Source organism: Glycine max, chromosome 18 (assembly GCF_000004515.6).
Source record: "Glycine max cultivar Williams 82 chromosome 18, Glycine_max_v4.0, whole genome shotgun sequence".
NCBI lineage: Eukaryota > Viridiplantae > Streptophyta > Magnoliopsida > Fabales > Fabaceae > Glycine > Glycine max.
Window position 1 is genome coordinate 55,974,019 of NC_038254.2, and position 22,742 is coordinate 55,996,760.

General features: G+C 32.3%; 3 protein-coding genes across 4 annotated transcripts; 1 reads left to right on the forward strand and 2 right to left on the reverse strand.

Annotated features, from left to right (window-relative positions):
• Positions 1-4,980: 4,980 nt before the first annotated feature.
• Positions 4,981-7,004, reverse strand: LOC100791592 (F-box/kelch-repeat protein At3g23880). Of its 2 annotated transcripts, XM_006602907.4 has the most exons (3): positions 6,677-6,949; positions 5,613-6,544; positions 4,981-5,270 (listed from the first exon to the last, which is right to left on the reverse strand). In XM_006602907.4, exons 1-2 carry the CDS (start codon positions 6,813-6,815, stop codon positions 5,637-5,639), a joined length of 1,047 nt encoding a protein of 348 aa, XP_006602970.1. In that variant the 5' UTR covers positions 6,816-6,949; the 3' UTR covers positions 4,981-5,270; positions 5,613-5,636. The 2 variants fall into 2 exon arrangements, with proteins under 2 accessions (XP_006602970.1, XP_003552615.2); XM_003552567.5 differs by having other exon boundaries at positions 5,613-7,004.
• Positions 7,005-10,837: 3,833 nt separating this feature from the next.
• On the reverse strand, positions 10,838-12,034 carry LOC102663745 (F-box/kelch-repeat protein At3g23880). Its single transcript, XM_006603535.3, has one exon. It carries the CDS (start codon positions 12,032-12,034, stop codon positions 10,838-10,840), a length of 1,197 nt encoding a protein of 398 aa, XP_006603598.1.
• A 3,620-nt stretch (positions 12,035-15,654) lies between these two features.
• LOC100792118 (pentatricopeptide repeat-containing protein At3g46790, chloroplastic) lies at positions 15,655-18,253 on the forward strand. The gene is made up of 2 exons (XM_003552568.5): positions 15,655-15,805; positions 16,080-18,253. The coding sequence occupies exon 2, from the start codon at positions 16,201-16,203 to the stop codon at positions 18,175-18,177; it is 1,977 nt and encodes a 658-aa protein (XP_003552616.1). The 5' UTR covers positions 15,655-15,805; positions 16,080-16,200; the 3' UTR covers positions 18,178-18,253.
• Positions 18,254-22,742: the final 4,489 nt, after the last annotated feature.

Consider the following 22,742-nt stretch of genomic DNA (forward strand, 5'->3'; position numbering starts at 1 on the left):
AATTGGTTTATGATTGTGAATGTTGTGATTGATTTTTGTTTGCTATAAGGAAGAAATAATATAGCATATGAGTCTAAGACTCATACTATATTTATTTTTCATAATTCCTATTTTCCATTTGTTACAATAAAAAGATAAAGTGGTTTATGCATGCAGAGTAATAAATGAAAATTTATGTAAAGTTTATTACATTTGATTATAATGTTAATTATATTTTCAATGAGTTTTCAAGGGAATAAATATTAGTTTTCATGAAAGTGAGTTTATTTATTTTCATTTTTATTAAATGACATTTCAATTCTTTTTAAATGAAAGACTTGTGCTATGTTTATTTTCTCTTAAATGTCCACTTTATATTTTATGCTCTTACTAAGTTTTTGTAACTTACTTCTTTTTTTTCATTTTACCCCTAAGATACATAGGTGGTTGAAGAGCTAACTTTTTGAGATTTGCTGACTTGACTAGGAATTTGTTTATCTTTTTTGTAGGCCTCCATTGCATATAATGGAGAACATATTTTGGTAACTCCAATATGATGCAACTATAGGGATATAGGTAGAAATAGAAAATGAGAAAATCCTTTTATTTTGAGTTATAGATGATCTTTTCATAGAAATATGTTAGTGATGTAATTATGATATTTTAAGACACTTAGATGATTACTATGTAAGACTTATATTACTATTAGTTGGTGTGTTGAATCAAGAGCCTATGTTGTGATATGTGACATTAATATTTAACAGTTGGATATATATATATATATATATATATATGAATGATATGTTCTTACAAATTATTTAATATGTGATTTATTCTATTTTTAGGGAAAATTCTATCGAATTTTTGATAATTCTTTTGGATTATTCATTTATTTGTGTTTAGCATGAGATCCTATTAGGCTAGTCAGGCTAGGGAAATTATAGTCTATGCGCCAGGGTTGTGACAAACTTTGTCTTGGGAGTAGTACTATGATTGCATGACATGCAAATAAGGAAATTCCAATGAAAACACATGGAACTGTTTTAACGAAATTCTGTTACAATGGTTAGGCCGTTAGGGTGCTTGGCCTTGCTGCATTGCAACAAGGGAAGTTGATTCATGGCTATATCCTTAGAAGGGGTTTTGATTCTATACTGCCAATTCTTGGCACCCTTATGATAATGTATGGAAGATGTGGTGAGATTTCAATGGAACAAAGAGTGCTTGATATTTATATTTCACTTATATCAAGAAGACCATTTAAGACCAAGTATGCGAATTGTGAGAACATATAGACTATGGATATTAAATGAGCAAAAGAGAAACTTGCCAACTCCTACTCAGATAGCTAAAGGCAAAAAATAGCATGCATAACACCAACCTGCCAACTCCTATTCAGAAACATAGTTCAATTATAAGGTTCGTTGATGCTCCAACTTCACTGATCGAAACCACCATTAAAACATACAATAGTTCTGCAGTAACACTAGATGATTTAATATCAGATATATGTCATTTTCTTCCAAGTTCTATGCTTTCTGCTAGCAGTGTCACCATTAGTAGGAAACTGACGTCAAGGTAATTACATACATTCTTGCATATTTCCTGGTGAAACATGAGCAAATGTTAGAATATTAATAGCAAATTCCCCAAGATTTTAGCAGTAAAACCAGGACATTGTAAAATTACATGGGAAATACTAATTGTTATACTCTCTACATTAGTTGTTTTTCTAGTATAATCTTTCACTCAATCTGCCTTTGATTATTGTGGCTTCTGAGCGAGCAAGACATCAAATATTTTATTTGAGCAAGGTAAATTGAATCCATCATCACCAAACCTCATCTTTCCATACAATCTCATGCATCATTTAATTTAAAAAAAAAATAGAAAAAGAAGTACTATCAGCAGCAAGGATGGAGAGAGTAGAAAATAGGTGAGAGTATGGTTTCTGCATACCAGTATACCACATTCTGCATATAACGTTTTATTTCTCATAATGCAAGATGAATAAGAATATAAAGGTGAAAGGAATTGGATGATTTGGTCATCTTCCCTTGTTTGCCCTAATGGCAATGGGGAGCTACAGTAGACTCTCTCCATACATAGCAGACTGTATGACAAATTTCATGACTTGAGGGGGGATCTTAACATAGATATACTTTGATTATGGTTAATTCAGATTGATCACTTTATTACTAGAGTTAGCTTAATTAGCTACAAGTTAGTTATTCTTGTAACCAACTATATAAACTATAATAACCAACTCTCTTGTAAGCTAATTCTCATTCTATGCTAATTTTAGTTTCCTCTATCTTCTTTCTCATTTAAGCTGCTTCCTCTGCAAGTTTTCTTGCATCAATGGCAGACATGTATTCTAAATTTTTTTCCTATCAAAGTAAGAAGTATTCATTGTCAAAAATTGTGTTTGATCTTCATTGGATTTTGTGTGTGTTGTGTGAATCAAGATATTTTAAACCAAAAATCAAGGATTAATCCCCCAAGATATGAGATCTACATATGGGGTTGACTTCTCTCATCAAATGTTTCTTTACACGCACCAGTGAAGGATCTAACCCATGACTACATGCTTAAATGTTTATGGTCTCTTCATCAAAGACAATGAATGCACATAATATATGTTATCTTTTTAATATGATTTATTTCATACCTAATGTGAGCATTAGTATTTAATCTTAGTTCAATTACTACAATTAAAAATGGTAAATTGTAATGTAATTAAATAATTTAATTTAAAAAATATAGTTTATACCAACATTAAATTAGAAACTCCTTTCAAATAATTATAATACAAATTTATATATAATTAATTAATTTGATTGATATTAAAAAGTTAATTTTATAATAATTAATTCAATTACTATTATAAATAGTAACCTATGTCGTAATTTATTCAAATTCAATTAAAAAAGATAATTTACATTATACTTAATGCAACGACTATTAAAAAGGGTTAAATTGTATCTTAATTAATTTGATGATTTAATTAAAAAAATTTAAAAGTCATATTATCATTATTTTTTTTTGTTACAATATTATCATTAATTTGATTACTTAAAAAAGCTTATATCTAGTACTAGTTGCCCGATGGAATCGCATTTCTTGTTGAGTAGAAGTATTTTTCTTTCAATGGGAAAGCATTTGTAAAACGTAGGAACTACAGGCCATATATAACTCATACATAGTGTGATGGTCTGAATTCTTTTGAGTGCAGCGAATTATGATGTGCATACAGCGTGATGACTTCAAAGATACGATGGTCTCAAATATTGAGTGAAGCTAATAATTCATGTGAGATGCATGGTCTCAAATATTCCAAGTTTTGTTTGATGAATAGAAACGGTGCCCAGAAGGTAAACCATGGGAGCAAGTTCATGTTGTTTGTTGAACTTTCGAGCTTTCTCATTCAGATCAAGAGCTCAGACTCGGACATAGAGAAGCCGAGATTCTGGAGTGAGTTGCAAAACATGCATATTAGAGACGCAAGTGAAGCCAATAATAATGGATGGGATTGGGAATAAGTACTGCAAAATTGTTTCTGCGAGGGGCACACGGTTATGCAAATGTCATTCACGTCTATTCTGCATCAGAATATAAATACTTGGGGGATGAGACTCTGCAACTTCTCATAGATCTGTTAAAAATGTGTTTTAACATAATGAACATATAAATTCTTGCGTAATACTCATGTTGCATCTTCTTTGGGAGTATTCTTATTCATATATAATAATAATAAAACACAATCGCATGTGAAACATCAATGATTATAGTACACGTATTTTGTTCTCTACATAAAACCTTTTCTAAAAACAATAAAAGCAGCCATGAGAAGATTACGGACCAATATTTATAAATTTGCATTATGAGCTTTTATCTGCCGCAAATAGACAATTATAAAATTTGTGTGCGGGGCTGAATCATGAATCAGACTTCAAATCGAATTTAACAAAAGTAAATGTTTGGAATTGGACTAGGATACAATCGGATAGGTTCACACACACACATATACATGAAGCCTTGAGTTGTTTAAGAGCTATCAGTCTGCCCTCTCCATAAGGTTAGGGAGATTCATGCCCATATTCTGCGACATGATTATGAAGCAAATATTCATCTTATGACAACTCCGCTAGAAGCATATGCTAAGTTTGGCAGTGTATCATATATGCAGATAATGTGTTTTGTGAAATGCAGCCAAGAACTTCATCTCTTGGGAGTGCTATGAATGCATGTTATGCAAAGAATGAAATATCAATGAAATCTCTACTACTGTTTCAGTTACAATGGTTAGAGTGCTTCAAGCAGCTTGAGCAATGAGCAGGTCTTGTTGCATTGGAACAAAAAAAATTGATTTGTGGCTATATCCTTAGAAGAGGTATTGATTCTATACTGTCAATTCTTAGCACCCTCATAACAATGTGTGGAAGAAGTGATGAGATTTCAATGGGACAAAGAATGATTGATATTTATATTATACTTATATCAAGAAGACCAAATATGAAGAAACAAGTATGCTAATTGTGACAATATAGCAGCAAATTATGGATCTATCTGATTCTATCCCACTATTATTGGTCATGCAGTTAAATAAACCGTAACGAAGGGAAAAAATGAACATTATCAACACTAGATCAGGATGTGAACAGGTTAACCCAGCTGGCATGCAAGATTGGAACATGTCACAACTTAAATAGTTACAACCTTTTCACCTTACCCCTTCTACTAGGTCCCAGGTGAACAAGATCAACGTCTCTGCAACTTCAGGTTGAAAAGAGCAACAACACATAAACTTATAATAACCAGTAACTGTTTTTTACCAAAAACAGAAGTCACCTAAATACTACAAAATAATCAAATTAGTACGCTTTGAACCCGAAAAACCACGTAAAAGAGCACAAGAGAAACGACAAACTGCAAAACATATACATTTAAGAGAGATAAAGATAAAGGCAAAACGACAAACTGCAAAACATATAACACCAATTGAGGTTTGCCAAATCCTACTCTGAAACAGTTGAATTATAAAGTTTCTTCAAACTCCAACTTTATTGAAATAGCATTAAAACTGACACTAGTTCTACACTGCAACAACAACAATAAAGCCTTATTCCACTAGGTGAAGTTAGCTCCACTAGTTCTACCCCAACAATAGATAATTTAATATCATATATATGCCATTCTCTCCCAAGTGCAATGCCTTCTACCAACAGCTTCACCATTTATAGGAAAGTGACATCAAGATACTGTCTACATTATTTTGCATATTTCATGGCCTGCAGGAAACATGAAATTATTGTAAATGTTAGAACATTAATGTGACATTATCTAAGATTTTAGAAGTAAATGTCATCTTTCCATACAATCTCATGTGCCATTTAATTTTAAATATATATATATATATAGAAAGAAGTACTATTAGCTAGGTAAATTGAATCCAGCAAGCACCACCAAACCTCATCTTTCCGTGCAATGCCAAGCATCATTTAATTCCAAAAATATTAAAAGTATCATTAGCAAGGATGGAGAGAGTAGAAAATAGATGAAAGCATGATGTTTCACACACATACCAAGCATTCTGCATATAATGGTGAAAAGGATTGGAGAACAATGCATACCCTGATTTTTGTTGTCTATTACAGTTAGTCCTCTTCACTTGTTTCCCAAAATGACGTTGGGAGTGGCAGTAGACTCTCTGTATACATAGCAGCCTGTAGATTGGCACAGCTGAACCGTTGACCTTTGGTGTCCATGAAATGCTCAAGCAGCTCTCCTTTGTCATTGCGTTTCTCTAATCTTCCAGTTCCCGCGCAATTTGATCCTAAAATCTCACCATCTTTGATTGTGCATATTGGGGAAATCCGATTAGAAGTATGGATAAGAAAGGTCATAGTCCAAGATGACCGCACTTTATATTCCTTCATCACCCATATCTCAGTCATTCCACAGCTGGAGCAACACACACTGAGACACCCTCCCATTATTCTCAGACCATAAACTGCATCTTTTTGCACAGTAGAACGATCAGCGAGAGGAAGAGGAATCTCCGATAGAGTCCTTTCCACGAGATCAAAGGCGATAATCACATGATCCTCTTTGCTCTCCGAGAAAACAAACCAATGAAGAGCCCCATTGAGGAGCGACCCTGCTCTGGCTATTCTATCCTCAGCCTTATACCTAACTAATGGATCATAAACAATAGTGTCTGTTTTCCAAGACTCGGTTTTGAAGGAGTAGATGTCAGCTCCAGTTTCAGGTCCAAACTTGGGCAATCCAATTAGAATCAGCAAGTACTCATCTTTTGATTCGTCATAGCCAAAACCATATGGGAATGAAGTTATGTCATCCCTGTAGTTTGGCAATCGTTTGTGACGGCCAAGGGACGGATTCCACAGAATGAGATTTGCGCTGTCGTCATAGTATAGAAGTACAAGGCCTCTGCATGAACCCAAAATCTTGGGTCGAATGCCAAAATCGTCAAGGCGAAGGCATGGAATTGATGGAAGAGGGAGAGGGAAATAAACCACGTCTCGGCTACAGGTTTTGAACACTGATTCCGTGGCGATGGATTGAGCATAAAAATCATGTGATCTAAGAATTAATCTATGGGTGGGCGAGGCAGCTAGGGCATAATGGGAAATCACAAATTGGGGATCCGAAATCAGAGACAGAAACGACTTACAGACGCACTTGAAACGCAGAAGAGATTTCACCGGTAATCTCAGAAGAATTTCTCTGATCAATTCCTGAGGCAGAGTTGTCAGAGATTGGTTCTGCTTCTTCTTCATGCTCCTTTTACGCTCCTTTTTGTCTTGGGCCATGATGCGATGCGATGCGAACCTTGGGTGGGTTGCGTTATTTGTTCTCCGTCGAAACGAAGCTCAGGTGCGCAAAAGAAAAAGCTATGTAGTAGACTAGAGAATTAATTGTACATTTATAGCCCCTTCCTTTTTTAGTTTAAAATTATGTATGAACATTTAAAACATGGCTAGGTCAAAAGAGAAAAGTTTTGTATACTATTAAAATAAGACAAGTTTATTTGTTTTATTTATTTTTTAGTATTTTTAAAATGTGTGCGCACTTAGAATGGATTTGGATGCTTGCGGTTGGGGAAGTTTGTGCATGAGCGTAGGAGATGGAGAGGTTTATGAATGAGTGTGACCAAAAGGAATTGGGGAAGTGAGGAGTGGAGAAGGAAAAACTTGAAAAAAGAGTAAGGGTGAGACTTATGAAGAATATCTAGCATAATTTATAATATTTAAAGAAATACCTAAAAGGTTTTATTTTATTTATTTTTACTTTAGAGACTGTTTAAAAGAAAAAGTAGTATATTAAAAATAAAATTGATAATATTTTTTTTAAAATTTTCATGTTATAACATTTTAAGAACTCGAAATATCAAATGTGGATGTCTTTTTACTATATTTAACTTGAAACTTGAAATATTTTTTCTTCTTATTTTTTTATTTTAACATTATAATTCATTCAATTCTTTAACAATACATCAACAATTTGGTTTATATCTTTTTTTTCTAAGTAATTTTTTAAGTATTAAACATTAATTAATTTAATCTCTAAATTGACATGTTTTTAATTAACAATCAAATCTTAATTTAAAAATCAACATATCATTAGTTCAAATAGAAATGAGTTTGTCTTGTTGAGGGGGATTATCATTGACCCCAACTCTATTTGTTATTGGCCCCTAAGGGGCTAACACTTTCCTCTCTTTTTTCACAAATAGTCTTTTCATGGAAACTTGATTCCATTGAACAATGGATTCATGGGTACGAATAAAAATAAGTAATGGAAATATGATTTTGTTGTATAATTGAACAACAGAAATATGACTCTATTGTACAATTATACAATGAAATCATGTTTTCGTTATTTTTTTTACACCTCCTTCAAAAAATTACAAAAATATGATTTTATTGCCTAATGTGAAAACCAATGTTTTTACTAAAAAAAAAAAACAAAAAGGCAACTAAATGTTGGGAAATAAATAAGTAGGTTTTGAATATAAAAAAAACTACGTAATGTTGGAATTTTCAGTTCCTTTATAAATAAGTAGGTTTTGAATATAAAAAAACTATGTAATGTTGAAAATAAATAAGTAGGTTTTGAATATAAAAAAATTATGTAAGTGGATTTTTGTATATGGTCTATTTTCTTCTCATATTCAACCCTTACCTTTACAACATTCAGCAACAAACAACAACACGTTCTAATCGTTCTTATCCACGTATTTTGTTCTTATCATGGTGAGTTATGTGATGAACAAAACTCTATAAATAGAACAGGTTACTCTCAGTTTTGTATTATCAACTCCACTCCTCTCTATAGAATAATACACCATCAATTTGAGTGAGTGAGGGTTTGGAATAACGAAGCTAAAGTCAAGTTCAAACTTGAGCTGCAATGACGGGAGGTATGCGGAGGGGAAAATTTGTATATGAGCGTAGGAGATGGAGAGGTTTATGAATGAGTGTGACCAAAAGGAATTGGGGAAGTGAGGAGTGGAGAAGGAGAAAACTTGAAAAAAGAGAAAATATGGGACTTATGGAGAAAATCTAGCATAATTTATAATATTTAAAGAAATACCTAAAAGGATTTTTTTTACTTTAGAGACTATTTAAAAGAAAAAGTAGTATATTAAAAATAAAATTGATGATATTTTTTAAAAAATTTTGATGTTATAACACTTTAAGAACTTGAAATATCACATGTGGATGCTTTTTACTATATTTAACTTGAAACTTGAAATATTTTTTTTTCTTATGTTTTTCATTTTAACATTATAATTCATTCAATTCTTTAACAATACATCAAAAATTTGATTTTTATCTTTTTTTCTAAATAATTTTTTAAGTATTAAACATCAATTAATTTAATCTCTAAATTGACATGTTTTTAATTAACAATCAAATCATAATTTAAAAATCAACATATCATTAGTTCAAATAGAAATGAGTTTGTCTTGTTGAAGGGGATTATTATTGGTCCCAACTCTATTTGTTATTGGCCCCTACTAAGGGACGAACACTTTTTTTTTTTTTTCACAAATAGCCTTTTCATGAAAACTTGATTCCATTGTATAATGGATTTGTGGTTCCGTTGTTTACTAAGGAGGTAGGAATACAAATAAGTAATGTAAATATGATTTTGTATAATTGTACATCATAAATATGACTCTATTGTACAACTATACAATGGAATCGTATTTTCATTATTTTTTTTTGCACCTCCTTTGAAAAATTGCAAAAATATGATTCCATTGCACAATGTGAGAACCATTGGGAAATAAATAAGTAGGTTTTGAATATAAAAAAACTATGTAATATTAGAATTTTGGGTTCCTTTATTCTTGAATTGTGTTTCTGTTTTAGTTGGTTGCAATTTCTATGAGAAGTGGGTTTTTGTATTTTATCTATTTTCCTCCTACATTCAACCCTTACCTTTACAACGTTTAACAACAAGCAACAACACATTCCAATGGTTTTTATCCACTTATTTTGTTCTTATTATGGTGAACTCTGTGAATGGCAAAACTTTATAAATAGAACAAGTTGCTCTTAGTTTTGTATTATCAACTCTGCTCCTCTCTACAGAATAATACACTATTGATTGAGTGGGTGAGGATCTGGAATAACAAAGCTGAAGTCAGGTTCGAACTTGAGCTGCAATGGGAAGATACACGTTTTGTTCTGTTTAGCTTCCGTTGATTAATCTAAATGTGTTGTTTAATTGTTTGAGATCAGTATATATTTGAATCACAAGTAAAAGAGCAGAAAAGAAACAAATAAACTGCAAACATAATAATATTAAGAGGAACAAAAGATAACAGCACCAAATAGCATGTATAACGCCAACAAGAATTTGCCAACTTCTACTCCGATGTCTTAAACAAAGTTAAATTATAAAGTTTGTTGATAATCCAACTTTATTGAAATAACCAATGAAAAGTTCTACACTAACACTAGATAATTTAATATCATATATAATATAAGTCATCCTCTTCCAAGTGTTATGCATTCTACTGGCAGTGCCACCATTTGTAAGAAAGTGACATCAAGATATTGTATACATTCTTGCATATTTCGTAGCCTGCAGGAAACGTAAGCTTGTTGTAAATGTTAGAATATTAATGTGACGTTCTCTAAGATTTTAGTTTAGCAGTAAAATGGTGATATGGTAAAATCTCATGGGAATCCTAATTGTTTTCCTCTAAACAATAGTCGTGTCATGGACATTTGGAATTTTTGTTACTCACGGGCAAACCGAAACACCGAACCGTACTGCATAATTTGCCTATATATTCTCCATTTCTGACAGCATGAATTTCTTAGGCCCCTAGAACTAACAGATACGTCTGGTGGTGTATTTCGTGTGCTATAGTGTCATCTATTTGGAAGAGAAGGAACAACTGTGCTTCAGGCTGAACGTTTTGATAAAGATCTGGTTATACAGGGTATTATATTCTATAGTTGGTTGTAGCTTAAGTCTTATGTGAGTAAATTTGAAAATTCTATCAACCTTTGGCAGGCCAATCCACAACCCTTTGCTTAAGCTGGAGGTCAGTAGTATTGGAGACCAACTTCTTAAATGCATATTTTTATTTGTATAGATTAAGATAAGATGCTTAATGGGTTGCAGTTAGCAAAGGGTTTTATTTGTTTTCACAGTGGGTGTGAGATTGTTAGTTGATTCTGTTTCTAGTTTTAACTCTTTACCACTTCTTGTGCTGTTTATTAATATATTAGTTGTTAGCTGATAAAATAAAATAAAAATGAATAGGAATATAAAGGTGAAAGAAATTGGAGAACAATGCATACCTGATTTGTTATTGTTGGTCATCTTCACTTGTTTTCCCATGATCATCTTTACTTGGTACCCGAACAACACTGGGGAGTGAGAGTAGACTCTCTCTATACACAGCAGACTGTAGATTGGCAGAGTACAACCATTGACCTCCACCATAATTGAGATGCTCATGCAGCTCTCCTTTGTAATTAAGTTTCTCTAATCTTCCACAGGTATTTGATCCAAGAATTCCACCATCTTTGGTGATGCGTAGCGGGGAAAATCCGCTAGTAGGGATAACAATGGATTTAGTCCAAGATGACTGCACTTTATATTCTTTCATCACCCATATTTCAGCATTTTCATAGCCTTGGACCAAGCAACACACGCAGAGACATCCTCCCATCACCCTCAAACTGTAAATTTCATATTTCTCCATAGTAAAATGATCAAATAGAGGAATCTCTGAGAAACTCCTTAGTATCAGATCAAAGGCTAGAATGACAGGAATCTTTTTATCCTCGGAGAAAACCAACCAGTGAAGAGTCTCATCGAAGAGTGACCCGGCTCTGAATTTATCACCAAGATCCTTGTATGGAACAAAGACATCATCGATATACCAGGAATCAGTTTTGAAAGAGAAAATCTGATAGTTACCTTTGCATTCATGATCTTCAGACTCGTTACCATTATCATACTTGTAATTTCCAGACTCATACAATCCAATCATCATTAGCAGGTACTCATCTGTTGATGGGTCATACCCAAAGCCATATAGAAATTGAAAGGTTATATCATATGCAAAGTTTGGTGATCGTTTGTGGGCACCTATTGATGGATTCCATAGAATGAGATCACAGTATCTCTTATAGTATAAAAGTACGAGGCCTCTGCATGATCCCAAGATCTCATGTTTATCCTGATAATCAGCGTAATTGTCGTATTCACCATGGTGTGGGGGTGATGGAGGGGGGAGAAGGAAATGCACTGCACTAGAATATTTCTTAAGTGGTGCCTCTGTGTCAATGGATTCAGCGTAAAAATGATTACATCTCTGAAGAAGTCGGTGGGTGGGTGAGGCAGCCAGATCAAAATGTGAAATACCGAATTGGGGATCGGAAATAAGAGAAAACCATGATTTACAGACACACTTGAAACCCAAAACAGATCTCACTGGCAATCTCATCAGAATTTCTATGATCAACTCCAGAGGGAGAGTCTGAGTGTCGTTCTTCATGATCCTTACACGCCCCACTCGATGAAATAAAAGCAACAAGAAAAATAAATTCCAAACCTTATATATATATATATATATATATATATATATATATATATATATATATATATATATGTGTGTGTGTGTGTGTGTGTGGTTAAGAAATTCGACCAAACGCTGATTAATTCCTTGAATTTCTGCCAAAGCCTCCACGTGGTTGTGATGACCAACAGAAAGAAGGTCTTTGAGGGCGACAATTCAGGTTTCTTTCCCCCAAGAGATCTTGTCGCTACGATCCCAAATGTTCGCGTGGAATTGAGACAAGACAAGATCTGATGAAGCAAGCACACTGCCATAAACATTACTCTGCTCTCCACGAATCATTAGCATTGGTAAATGCATGCATGCATGAAACGCAGAGCCTAATACACCTGGCGCTGCATTGTCCTCTTTAAGTAAAATTCTCTTGTGTGACAGTAATAACTTATCCGACCAATGATCGACAAATTTCTCAAGATTACATTCTTCAATTGCACGACTTTTGTAATAGTAACGACATTGATATTGATTTTAGTGAGATAAAAAGTAAGATTGGAGTGATTTTAAAAAAAGGAAAGATTAAATTAAACTTTTTTTTAATAATAGAGGGGTCACCTTATCGAAAGGTGTTGATATAAATGATTTAATATTTAGAATTTTTAATTAAGATTTAAGGTTTGATCCAAGACATATGGACTTTCAACTGGAGATATTTCTCACAATGACATTTAATTTCAATTGGACAAAAATAACACATTGAAGTGATTTTAGAAATTAAATTCAACTTTTTAATTATAGAATGATCAAAATGAACAAATAAATAATTAGATGTACTATATTAGTAAGAAAAAAAGAATAAAATAATTATATGACTAAGCTAGGTAGTTTATAAGTAAGCTAAAGATTAAAAATAATAATAATTGAAAAGTTAAAAATTATTAAACTAACTTATTCTAAGGGTTTATATAATGCCTCGAAATAGTTTATTATTTTGTAATTAAAAATGTAATTTTAAGTGATTATATTGGCATTCATGACTACATTTTATATTCTTTCATCACCCATATTTCATCAGTTGCACCGTCTTGGACCGAGCAACATACACTGAGACATTCTCCCATTACCCTCAAACTACAAACTTCATATTTCTCCATAGTGAAATGATCAAAGAGAGGAATCTCTCGAAAACTCCTTTTTATCAGATCAAAGACAAGAATGGCAATAACCTGAAGAACCTCATTGAAGAGCGAGTCAGCTCCAAATTTATCATCGAGACGCTTATACATAGCAGAAATATGATCCATCTACCACAAATCAACTTCAAAGGAGAAAATCTAGTAATCAACTTTGCACTCATTATCTTTAGACTCATCATCATCTTCTTTGTACTCATCCAACAATCCAATAAGAATTAGTAGGTAATTTGAGGATATGTCATACCCAAAACCATATAGATACACAAGGGTTAGACCATAGTCGACATGAGATCACTACTTCTATCGTAGTATAAAAGTATGAGCCCTCTGCATGAACCCAAAATCTCAAGTTTATCACGATAATCATCATCGTATTGGTCACGGTACGGGGTTGATGTAGAGGGGAGAATCAAATGCACTGCACCCATAAGAAGCAGTAAATGGATTCAGCACATGAAAATCATTTGCTAGGAGAAGGAGTTTATGGGAGGGTGCGACTACAAGGTCGTAATGGGAATTGCCGAATTGGGGATCGGAAATAAGAGAAAGTCATGCCTTACACAGATGCTTGCATTGCAAAATAGAATTTCACCGACAATCTGAGGAGAATTTCTATTATCAACTCTTGAGGGAGAGTGCCCATGCTCTACCCCACTCTTCGTCTTTCGCTGCAGCACAAACAAATAGAAAACTCGACATAAGAGCTTCTTATCCTTAACTAGGGTTGCTATGTTGCTTGCTTTTACAATGGTAAACTCAACTTTGTTTCTAGGGTTCTTATCACATTGAACCAAACGCAAAGGTATTTGCCGCCAATATTGGGTGTTTGCCACCGTGCTTAATTCATAATTAAAATATTGAGGGAAAAATAAGACAAATTTAATTTTTAGCCTAAAACTAAATTCAGTTATTTACGCATTTTGGTGGGTCATTGTTATATTTAATTTATAGATGGGTCATTTTAACTAAACAATTAAAAATATATTTGAAATGTTTCATCCCTTGTTTTATATAAAAAAATGAATAATTATATTGACTAATTTTAATTAATAATGTCATAAACTTAAATTTTATTTAAAAAATTCAAAAATTAAATAATTTAAGTAATAATTATATTTAATGATATTATACGGAAATTCAAGGAATGCCTTATCAATTTTAAAAAGGATCAAAATTATGATGTCAGGGACAAATAGAGGTCTTCATGATTCGAAATACGTTGTTGAAATTTTCAATTGTTTCATGGTCGATGCCCTAAGACTCAACTAAGGTGGTTTGGTATAGCATAAGGTTAGTGATAGTTGCGTGAAATATAATGTTGGAGTGAACAAAATTGATGATGTTGGGGGCAAATGGAGTCCTTCATGATGTTAGGGAGAGGGATGATAGAGGTTATATGTACCACTCTTTAGGGTTTGACATCCCATGGACGTACATATTCTTGGTCAGCATAAAAAAACATATCCTTAGTTTTAGTAACTAATTAATATGACAACGCTTATCATTTCCAAAGACTAAAGTGATTATTAACTCAAATTTCAGATGAGTCATTGAATTTCTAGTTGTTTCATTTAAATCCATTAATTTAACCACTTACTATATCTTGGTACTTAAACATATGTTAATCACTAGCGAACTCTCCTAACACACATTTTTGAAATAAATTAATGTGGTTGACAAATTGCATTTTCAGTAATTTTATTTTAGATTTAGGGATTGACATGTCAATGTTATACATTTTCAAAGATGAAAATAATATTTTTATCTTATAATATTAAAGAAAACATTATATTAAAATAATAAGTTTTATATTTAAAAATAATGAAAAATCAAAGTTGATATATTTTCTAATATTCAACTATTAATTTGAAAGATTTTCTAAATACTTAAAATACTACTTAGATGATTTGTAATATTGAGGAATTACTTATATAAATAGCTTCTTTTTTTTTTTTACTTTTTTACTGTAGATAATGTTTAGGACAAAAAGCAGTATATTAAAAATAAAATTGATAAATTATTGTTTTTTTATTTTAATGTTATACTGTAACAATTTAAGAACTTGAAATATCACATGTGCATGTTTACTTATATATTTATATTTAACTTCAAATTTTCAATTTAACTTATTAAAAACATATTAATAAATTTATTTTGCTTCTTTAATTATTTTTTCATCTATAATTTTTTTAATGTATTTTTAATTCTATTAATTGAATATTTAAAAGATAAAATAAAAGTAAGAGGAAAAGGAGAATAAAAAGTAGTTGTAATTGGCAAAAATATACTGTAAAATTAACAGACAGATGTCAAGTTTTGATTGATTCAGAGGATTATTCGACTTTTTGTATTCGGTATTTTTAGCATTACTCATCTAAAATTTGTCCAATTTGTATGTCCTGTGCTGTGGTCCATTCAGTATCTACAACACATTTTTTCCTTCGAAAAATAACGAGACCACTTCACTCTCGTAATGAGCACAGAGATATGCTAAACCCACAACACAAACAACTTTTGCCCAAACTTGAACCTTTTACCTCACAACATATCGCCTCTGGTAACCCAAACTAAATTCTTCATCTTTTTCGTTATTTAATTTTATGTTATTTTTTGGTGAAATTTTATCATATTACATAGTCTATTCATTACACAATTAGCTGCACTAAAATGGTTTTATAAAGTAGAACTTGAACGACCTAGGGATCCTATTTGTTGTTCCTGAAGTAAAAACTGTGCTAGAGCTTATTCGTTGCCTCTTGTTGCATCTTATGTCATATTATTTTTTTTTTAATTTGGGTTGTTTTTGGTTTCTTGCTTAATGTTACTTGCAGATATGCCATAGCTTTGGATGTTATTGCAACTGGACATACAAACTATTGAACTTATTTCTGTAAAACAGCAGAAACACTGACGAAGCCATTAAGGAGAACAATTGCATCAAAACATTGTCTGATGTGGGTGCTTCAGATTCCCCAAATTGTTAGACATGCTCCATCTCAAAGTCACCTCTGTTACAATTCCCATGTCTCGTCAAGAGTGCCGGTTTCTTTTGTTTCGTTGAACCCTTCAGCCAATCTCATGAATGACATAAAGGGCAACAACAACCAACTGATACAATCATTATGCAAAGGGGGGAACCTTAAGCAGGCTATTCATCTCCTGTGTTGTGAGCCCAATCCAACTCAGCGGACTTTTGAGCATTTAATTTGTTCTTGTGCACAGCAGAACTCACTCTCCGATGGCCTTGATGTTCATCGCCGCCTTGTCAGTAGTGGTTTTGACCAAGACCCTTTTTTAGCTACTAAACTAATCAATATGTACTATGAGCTTGGGTCTATCGACCGTGCTCGCAAGGTATTTGATGAAACTCGGGAAAGAACCATATATGTCTGGAATGCACTCTTCCGAGCGCTGGCAATGGTGGGTTGTGGTAAGGAACTGCTAGATTTGTATGTTCAGATGAATTGGATTGGGATCCCATCGGATAGGTTCACATATACATTTGTCCTTAAGGCTTGTGTTGTTTCAGAGCTGTCAGTCTCCCCTCTCCAGAAGGGTAAGGAGATTCATGCCCATATTCTGCGACATGGCTATGAAGCAAATATTCATGTTATGACAACTCTGTTAGATGTATACGCTAAGTTTGGCAGTGTGTCATATGCAAATTCTGTGTTTTGTGCAATGCCTACCAAGAACTTTGTCTCATGGAGTGCTATGATTGCATGCTTTGCAAAGAATGAAATGCCTATGAAAGCACTGGAACTGTTTCAGTTAATGATGCTTGAGGCACATGATTCAGTTCCAAATTCAGTTACAATGGTTAACGTGCTTCAAGCCTGTGCAGGTCTTGCTGCATTGGAACAAGGGAAGTTGATTCATGGCTATATCCTTAGAAGGGGACTTGATTCTATACTGCCAGTTCTTAATGCCCTTATAACAATGTATGGAAGATGTGGTGAGATTTTGATGGGACAAAGAGTTTTTGATAACATGAAGAATCGTGATGTTGTTTCATGGAATTCTTTGATTTCTATTTATGGTATGCATGGTTTTGGAAAGAAAGCAATCCAAATTTTTGAAAACATGATTCACCAAGGAAGTTCACCGAGTTATATATCATTCATTACTGTTCTGGGTGCTTGCAGTCATGCAGGCCTTGTTGAGGAGGGAAAGATTTTGTTTGAATCCATGCTTAGTAAGTACAGGATCCATCCAGGTATGGAGCATTATGCTTGTATGGTGGATCTTCTTGGCCGAGCTAACAGGTTAGATGAAGCAATAAAACTAATAGAAGATATGCATTTTGAACCTGGCCCTACGGTTTGGGGTTCCCTTCTTGGATCTTGTAGGATTCACTGTAATGTTGAACTTGCGGAGAGAGCAAGCACTTTGCTTTTTGAGTTGGAGCCAAGGAATGCTGGTAATTATGTGCTTTTAGCAGATATTTATGCAGAAGCTAAGATGTGGAGTGAAGCAAAGAGTGTGATGAAGCTATTGGAAGCTCGTGGCCTGCAAAAGCTACCAGGTTGCAGCTGGATTGAAGTGAAAAGGAAGGTATACTCATTTGTCTCTGTTGATGAGCATAACCCACAAATTGAAGAAATTCATGCTTTGCTAGTTAAATTGTCAAATGAGATGAAGGCACAGGGTTATGTCCCACAAACGAACGTTGTTCTCTATGATCTTGACGAAGAAGAGAAAGAAAGAATTGTATTGGGACATAGCGAAAAGCTTGCAGTTGCTTTTGGACTCATTAATACTGTAAAAGGTGAAACCATAAGGATCAGAAAAAACTTGAGATTATGTGAAGACTGTCATGCCGTTACAAAATTTATTTCTAAATTTGCTAATAGAGAGATTCTTGTTAGAGATGTGAATCGCTTCCATCATTTTAAAGATGGAGTTTGTTCCTGTGGTGACTATTGGTAGTTTGTGGCAGAATACCATGCTGTTAAAATACTTGAGAAAGTAATTATAATATAGTGGCCGAGATTGACTGATGCTATTGTTATGTCTTCAAACACTTCTACTCCCCATTCTGCCGTAGATTTTGTCTTTTTTACATGTACAGGAATTTAACTTTTATTTAAAACATCAAGAACTGCTTGATGATAAAAGCTTTTATACCATGTCAAACAATTAATTTTTCCAAAAAGTTTATGCTATTGGGTTAAGACATAAATACTTTTATGGCATTTCTTAACATAGTGTTATCATTGCTATTGCTGGGTACTTAATTGTGAGGAATTCACTGATCCATGTCTTTCTGGAACTGGAGCTCTCACGCGTTCCATCTTGGGTTATTCTAACTCTTGGATCTGAGGTCTTCTCCAATTTGCAGCAAGGGTATGATGTAGATTATCATTGAAATCTTGCAAAGTTGATTAAGCGAGATTAATCAATAACAATTGCTGGTTTACCTTCCAATTTTTGGTTCAGCTATACCATTGATAAAGCTATCTTATAGATGCATGACGTGAACTAAATTGCATTTGCTTAACATAGTTGAGTATTAATTTAACCTTTTTAAGCTGAAGGAGCTTATATTTATATTTTTCTCAGGAAGATGAGAGATATATATCTGGTTTACATGGATTAACATGGTATGCTGGGGGAACATGTGCCACCCAAGTTGGTATATAGCAATAGCGGGTAGGGTAGTACTGATACTCTTTTGCCTATAAATTAGGACAATGAGGACCACAAAATTGTCTTTGCATAGCAGTTAGGCAAATCAAAAGCCGCTGACATTTCAATTTTTTCCCCTTTTAATATATATGATATTCATATGAAAATTAGAAAAACATTAAACCAGAAAAATTTTATAATCAGTTGACAAACATGTGATGCTACACCTTAGCTGGAAGAACAGCAGCAAATGCAATACAGGTTCCGAAAGAACCATATTCTGTTTCTTCACAAAGCATTGACATTGATGAAGCTATTAGTATTACATTGGCTGGGAAATGTGGGGCCTGCAGGCATTAATAGACAGGGAAAGATTTATTTATAAATTTCAAGCTAGTCTGTGTTGCTTATTTTAGGTAGAGCTTTAAAATGATTCAATTTGCATTCTTTGTCTAGGACCATAAAAAATTATTTGCTAGTTATTTTGGAATAAAACGGGTACAAAAACTATAGTTTCAGCTATTGGTATTGTTTTCTTTAAAAAAAAAAAAAACTATTGGTATTGTTTCAACCCTTTCCCACACATGAATATAGCTGACCACCGACATTGATTTTGACAATTGTCCAGCTAGGATATTGCTCTAATCAAGTTCCACATCAAGCATATTGCTCTAATCAAGTTTGGGTTTAGGGTTCCTTTTTCTTTCCATCTTTCTACTAAAATATTTTCAATTGATTTATACATAGTTTACACTCTTTGTATGGTTCAACATTTTCCTTAATGACAAACTGCTAAATATTTCGAATTCGTTAAGTGTGTACAATGCACGAAAGCACGTGTTTGCATTCCATTGGATGTTTTAAATAAAAAAATTGTAAAATAATAAAGAATTTGGTAGAAATCACACAGTACAATTGTGTAGTATCTATTCCTACAATCAACCATTTTTGTTGTGTTTGGTTGAGGGGATGGGGAGAGAAATAGAAAAAAAAATTGTGAGATTTCATGTGGACTTTTTGTACTTTATTTTAATTTAAATATTTATCTTTTATTTTCATCCTCTGTCAAACACAATATTTCTTTGATGAGAACGGCTATAGTATAGATACGTTAAGTAACAACAATGCAGGAAAGTACATCTTTGTTTGTATTTCATTGAATAATTTTAAATAGGAAATAGATTTGGCAAAATCAAGGTATATCTATCATATGTTGATTTCGTTGAATTTGTGTAGTATCTATTTGTACAAACATTTTCCTTAATGATAGCATGTGTTTACATTTTATTGGATAATTTTAAATAAAAATTGAAAAATAAAAAACAATTTTGGCAGAAATCATGCAATATAGTTACCATATACTCCTACTGTTTTCATCAAATTCGTGGTTTATCTATTTGTATAATTAAGCATTATGAGAAAAAAAATAATATGTAGTGATTATGTGAAATAATTTTATACAATCATTCAATCATAATTTACTTCAACCATAATTTATTGTACATGATAAATTTATTAACTTTTATTATAACTTCTCTACAAGTCATGATTGATGATTGGATAAGATTACTTATCATATATAATAAGATATTTTTTCATACATATAAATTAAAAATAAAACACATGATCACATGTTTAAAAGATAAGATTATTTATCAATTATATTACACCTTATTGATAATTAAGCATTTTTCTTGATGTAATTACTAAAAATCACAATTGCATGTTTAGCTGGGTATATGGATTTGTGTCCACTTAACACGAGTCAAGCGAGTTAATACCAGCTAAAATATCAATTTATTTAAACACATATTTATTAGGCTCTATCAAGCTAGCCTACAAACCAATTATTTTTAAAATATTATTTATTACTTTATAGTTTTATTGGTGTATTTGAATAATTACTGCTTCCTATTTGATTAATATAACGACCTTTTTGTTAGAATTTGAAAATTTATAATTTATTAACGTAAAAAGTTAGATATATTAAGTTTTTTATGTTTTATTTTATGTCTGGGTTATGTAGACGAAGTTTTCTTTTAGATTCTACTATTTCATTAATCCATATTTTTTATATGTTTTTGTTAATCTTATGTTAGGTATTTACCAAATTTTTGTTTCAAGTTTCAATAGTTTTGAGGCTTTTTTGTCATTTTTCATTTAACAATTAAAAAAAATATTTATTAAATATAAAATTATTATGTAAACTTATATGTGTATTAAATATACATTAGAAACTTTAGTGATATATATATCGACGTTAATTATTTTTTAACATAATTGATCTATTAGCTCAATTAGTTAGAATGTCGTGTCAATAACTCATAAGTCACAAGTTCAAGACCTTATATATTACGAAACCGTATTTTATTAACAAGGATAATTTTGAAAAATTCAAAAAAGTATTGGGTGTAGAAGAAATCTACACGGTGCATGAAGAAAAGGCCGAGTATACATGGTTTAGTCCATTTAAATTTGGACCAAAGTGGACAAGTTGATCCACATATCTACTTATAGTCATATGTGAAACATCAATTGTTGTGTGTGTGTAATATAAAGAGGCTAGGAGCCCAAAAAATAGAATCATTGAGGGAATACAATTGAATTAAAACACAACCCCAAGCATGATTAGGAAGGGGAGCTACATAAAAAAATCCTAGTGTTATTGTTTATAATTATTTTCATGGGAGGTTTTGCTAGGGTTTTAGAAGGCGATTTAGGACAAAAAGATTACCTTTTAAGTCAAAGTATGAAGAAAGTGAAAATAGGATCCATAGATGGTCCTTATATAAGAGATCACCACATAGAGATGAGAGAAAAAACTCAACAAGATAAACTCTACTAAACCCTAAAGGGTTTATTGATGTTGTTACACAAGATCTTGATAATACTATTGAGAAAGATTTCCTGGTAATAAGTGGTATAAGAAAGATATGATATAAATATTTCATGCAATACCTTGTTGTCCCTGTCTCGAATGAAGAATTTGATGAATAGTGTGCTTAGTGGCATGACTCTTATGTTGTTTGTCTTTTGGGCAATAATCTCAATTACAAGGTATTGGCAAATAAAATACAAAGAGATTAGGTGGAAATAGGATCCATAAAGTTATAATTCTTCTTGGTGCACTTTGTTCATAAAATGGTGATTATAAGCATGTCTTTTTTTAAGGGTTATAAATAATAGTAAATTGTTGTCCAATAATGAAGTTTTTTTCTTGATTTGTTTGAAACTTGTTCATTGTCGATTCTGATCAAATAAAAACTCATAAAAGTAACCGAGAGAGATTATGTACCAAATTACAAGCTTTTATCTTATTGAAATAGATAATAGTAAATTGTTGTTCAATAATGAAGATATTTTTTTCTTGATTTTTTTGAAACCCGTTCATTGTCGATTCTAGTCAAATAAAAACTCATAAAAGCAACCAAGAGAGTTATGTACCAAATTACAAGTTTTTTTATCTTATTAAAATAGACAATAAATGATTTGAGGAAATGATAAAATTTTCCTTATCGAACACAACATACATCTATCTATTGTATTGTGCTCTCCAAGTGTGTTTGTTCACCCTTCTTTACCATAGATTTTTTTTGCAAAATAACTTTGATGAGAAGAAAAAAAAGGCATTAAAAGAATCACCTATCACAACCCTAGATCCTCTTAAATCAGATGAAAGAGTTAATAACGTGAATATGTGAAATTACTCTTCCAATTAAGTAAGTCTTAAGAAATTTAACATTGAAATTTACCTTTTTGTGTGTATTATAACATCCTAGGTTGGTTTCCTTGGGCATAGTGTATGTTTAGTTTATTGACATCACACTTTTTAATATAGTTGATCGAAAAACATTGAATTTATCTTA

Excerpts from the sequence above, each read along its gene's own strand:
- LOC100792118 (XM_003552568.5), top strand. The coding sequence starts at position 16,201 with ATGTGGGTGCTTCAGATTCCCCAAATTGTTAGACATGCTCCATCTCAA.
- LOC102663745 (XM_006603535.3), bottom strand. The coding sequence starts at position 12,034 with ATGAAGAACGACACTCAGACTCTCCCTCTGGAGTTGATCATAGAAATT.
- LOC100791592 (XM_003552567.5), bottom strand. The coding sequence starts at position 6,815 with ATGGCCCAAGACAAAAAGGAGCGTAAAAGGAGCATGAAGAAGAAGCAG.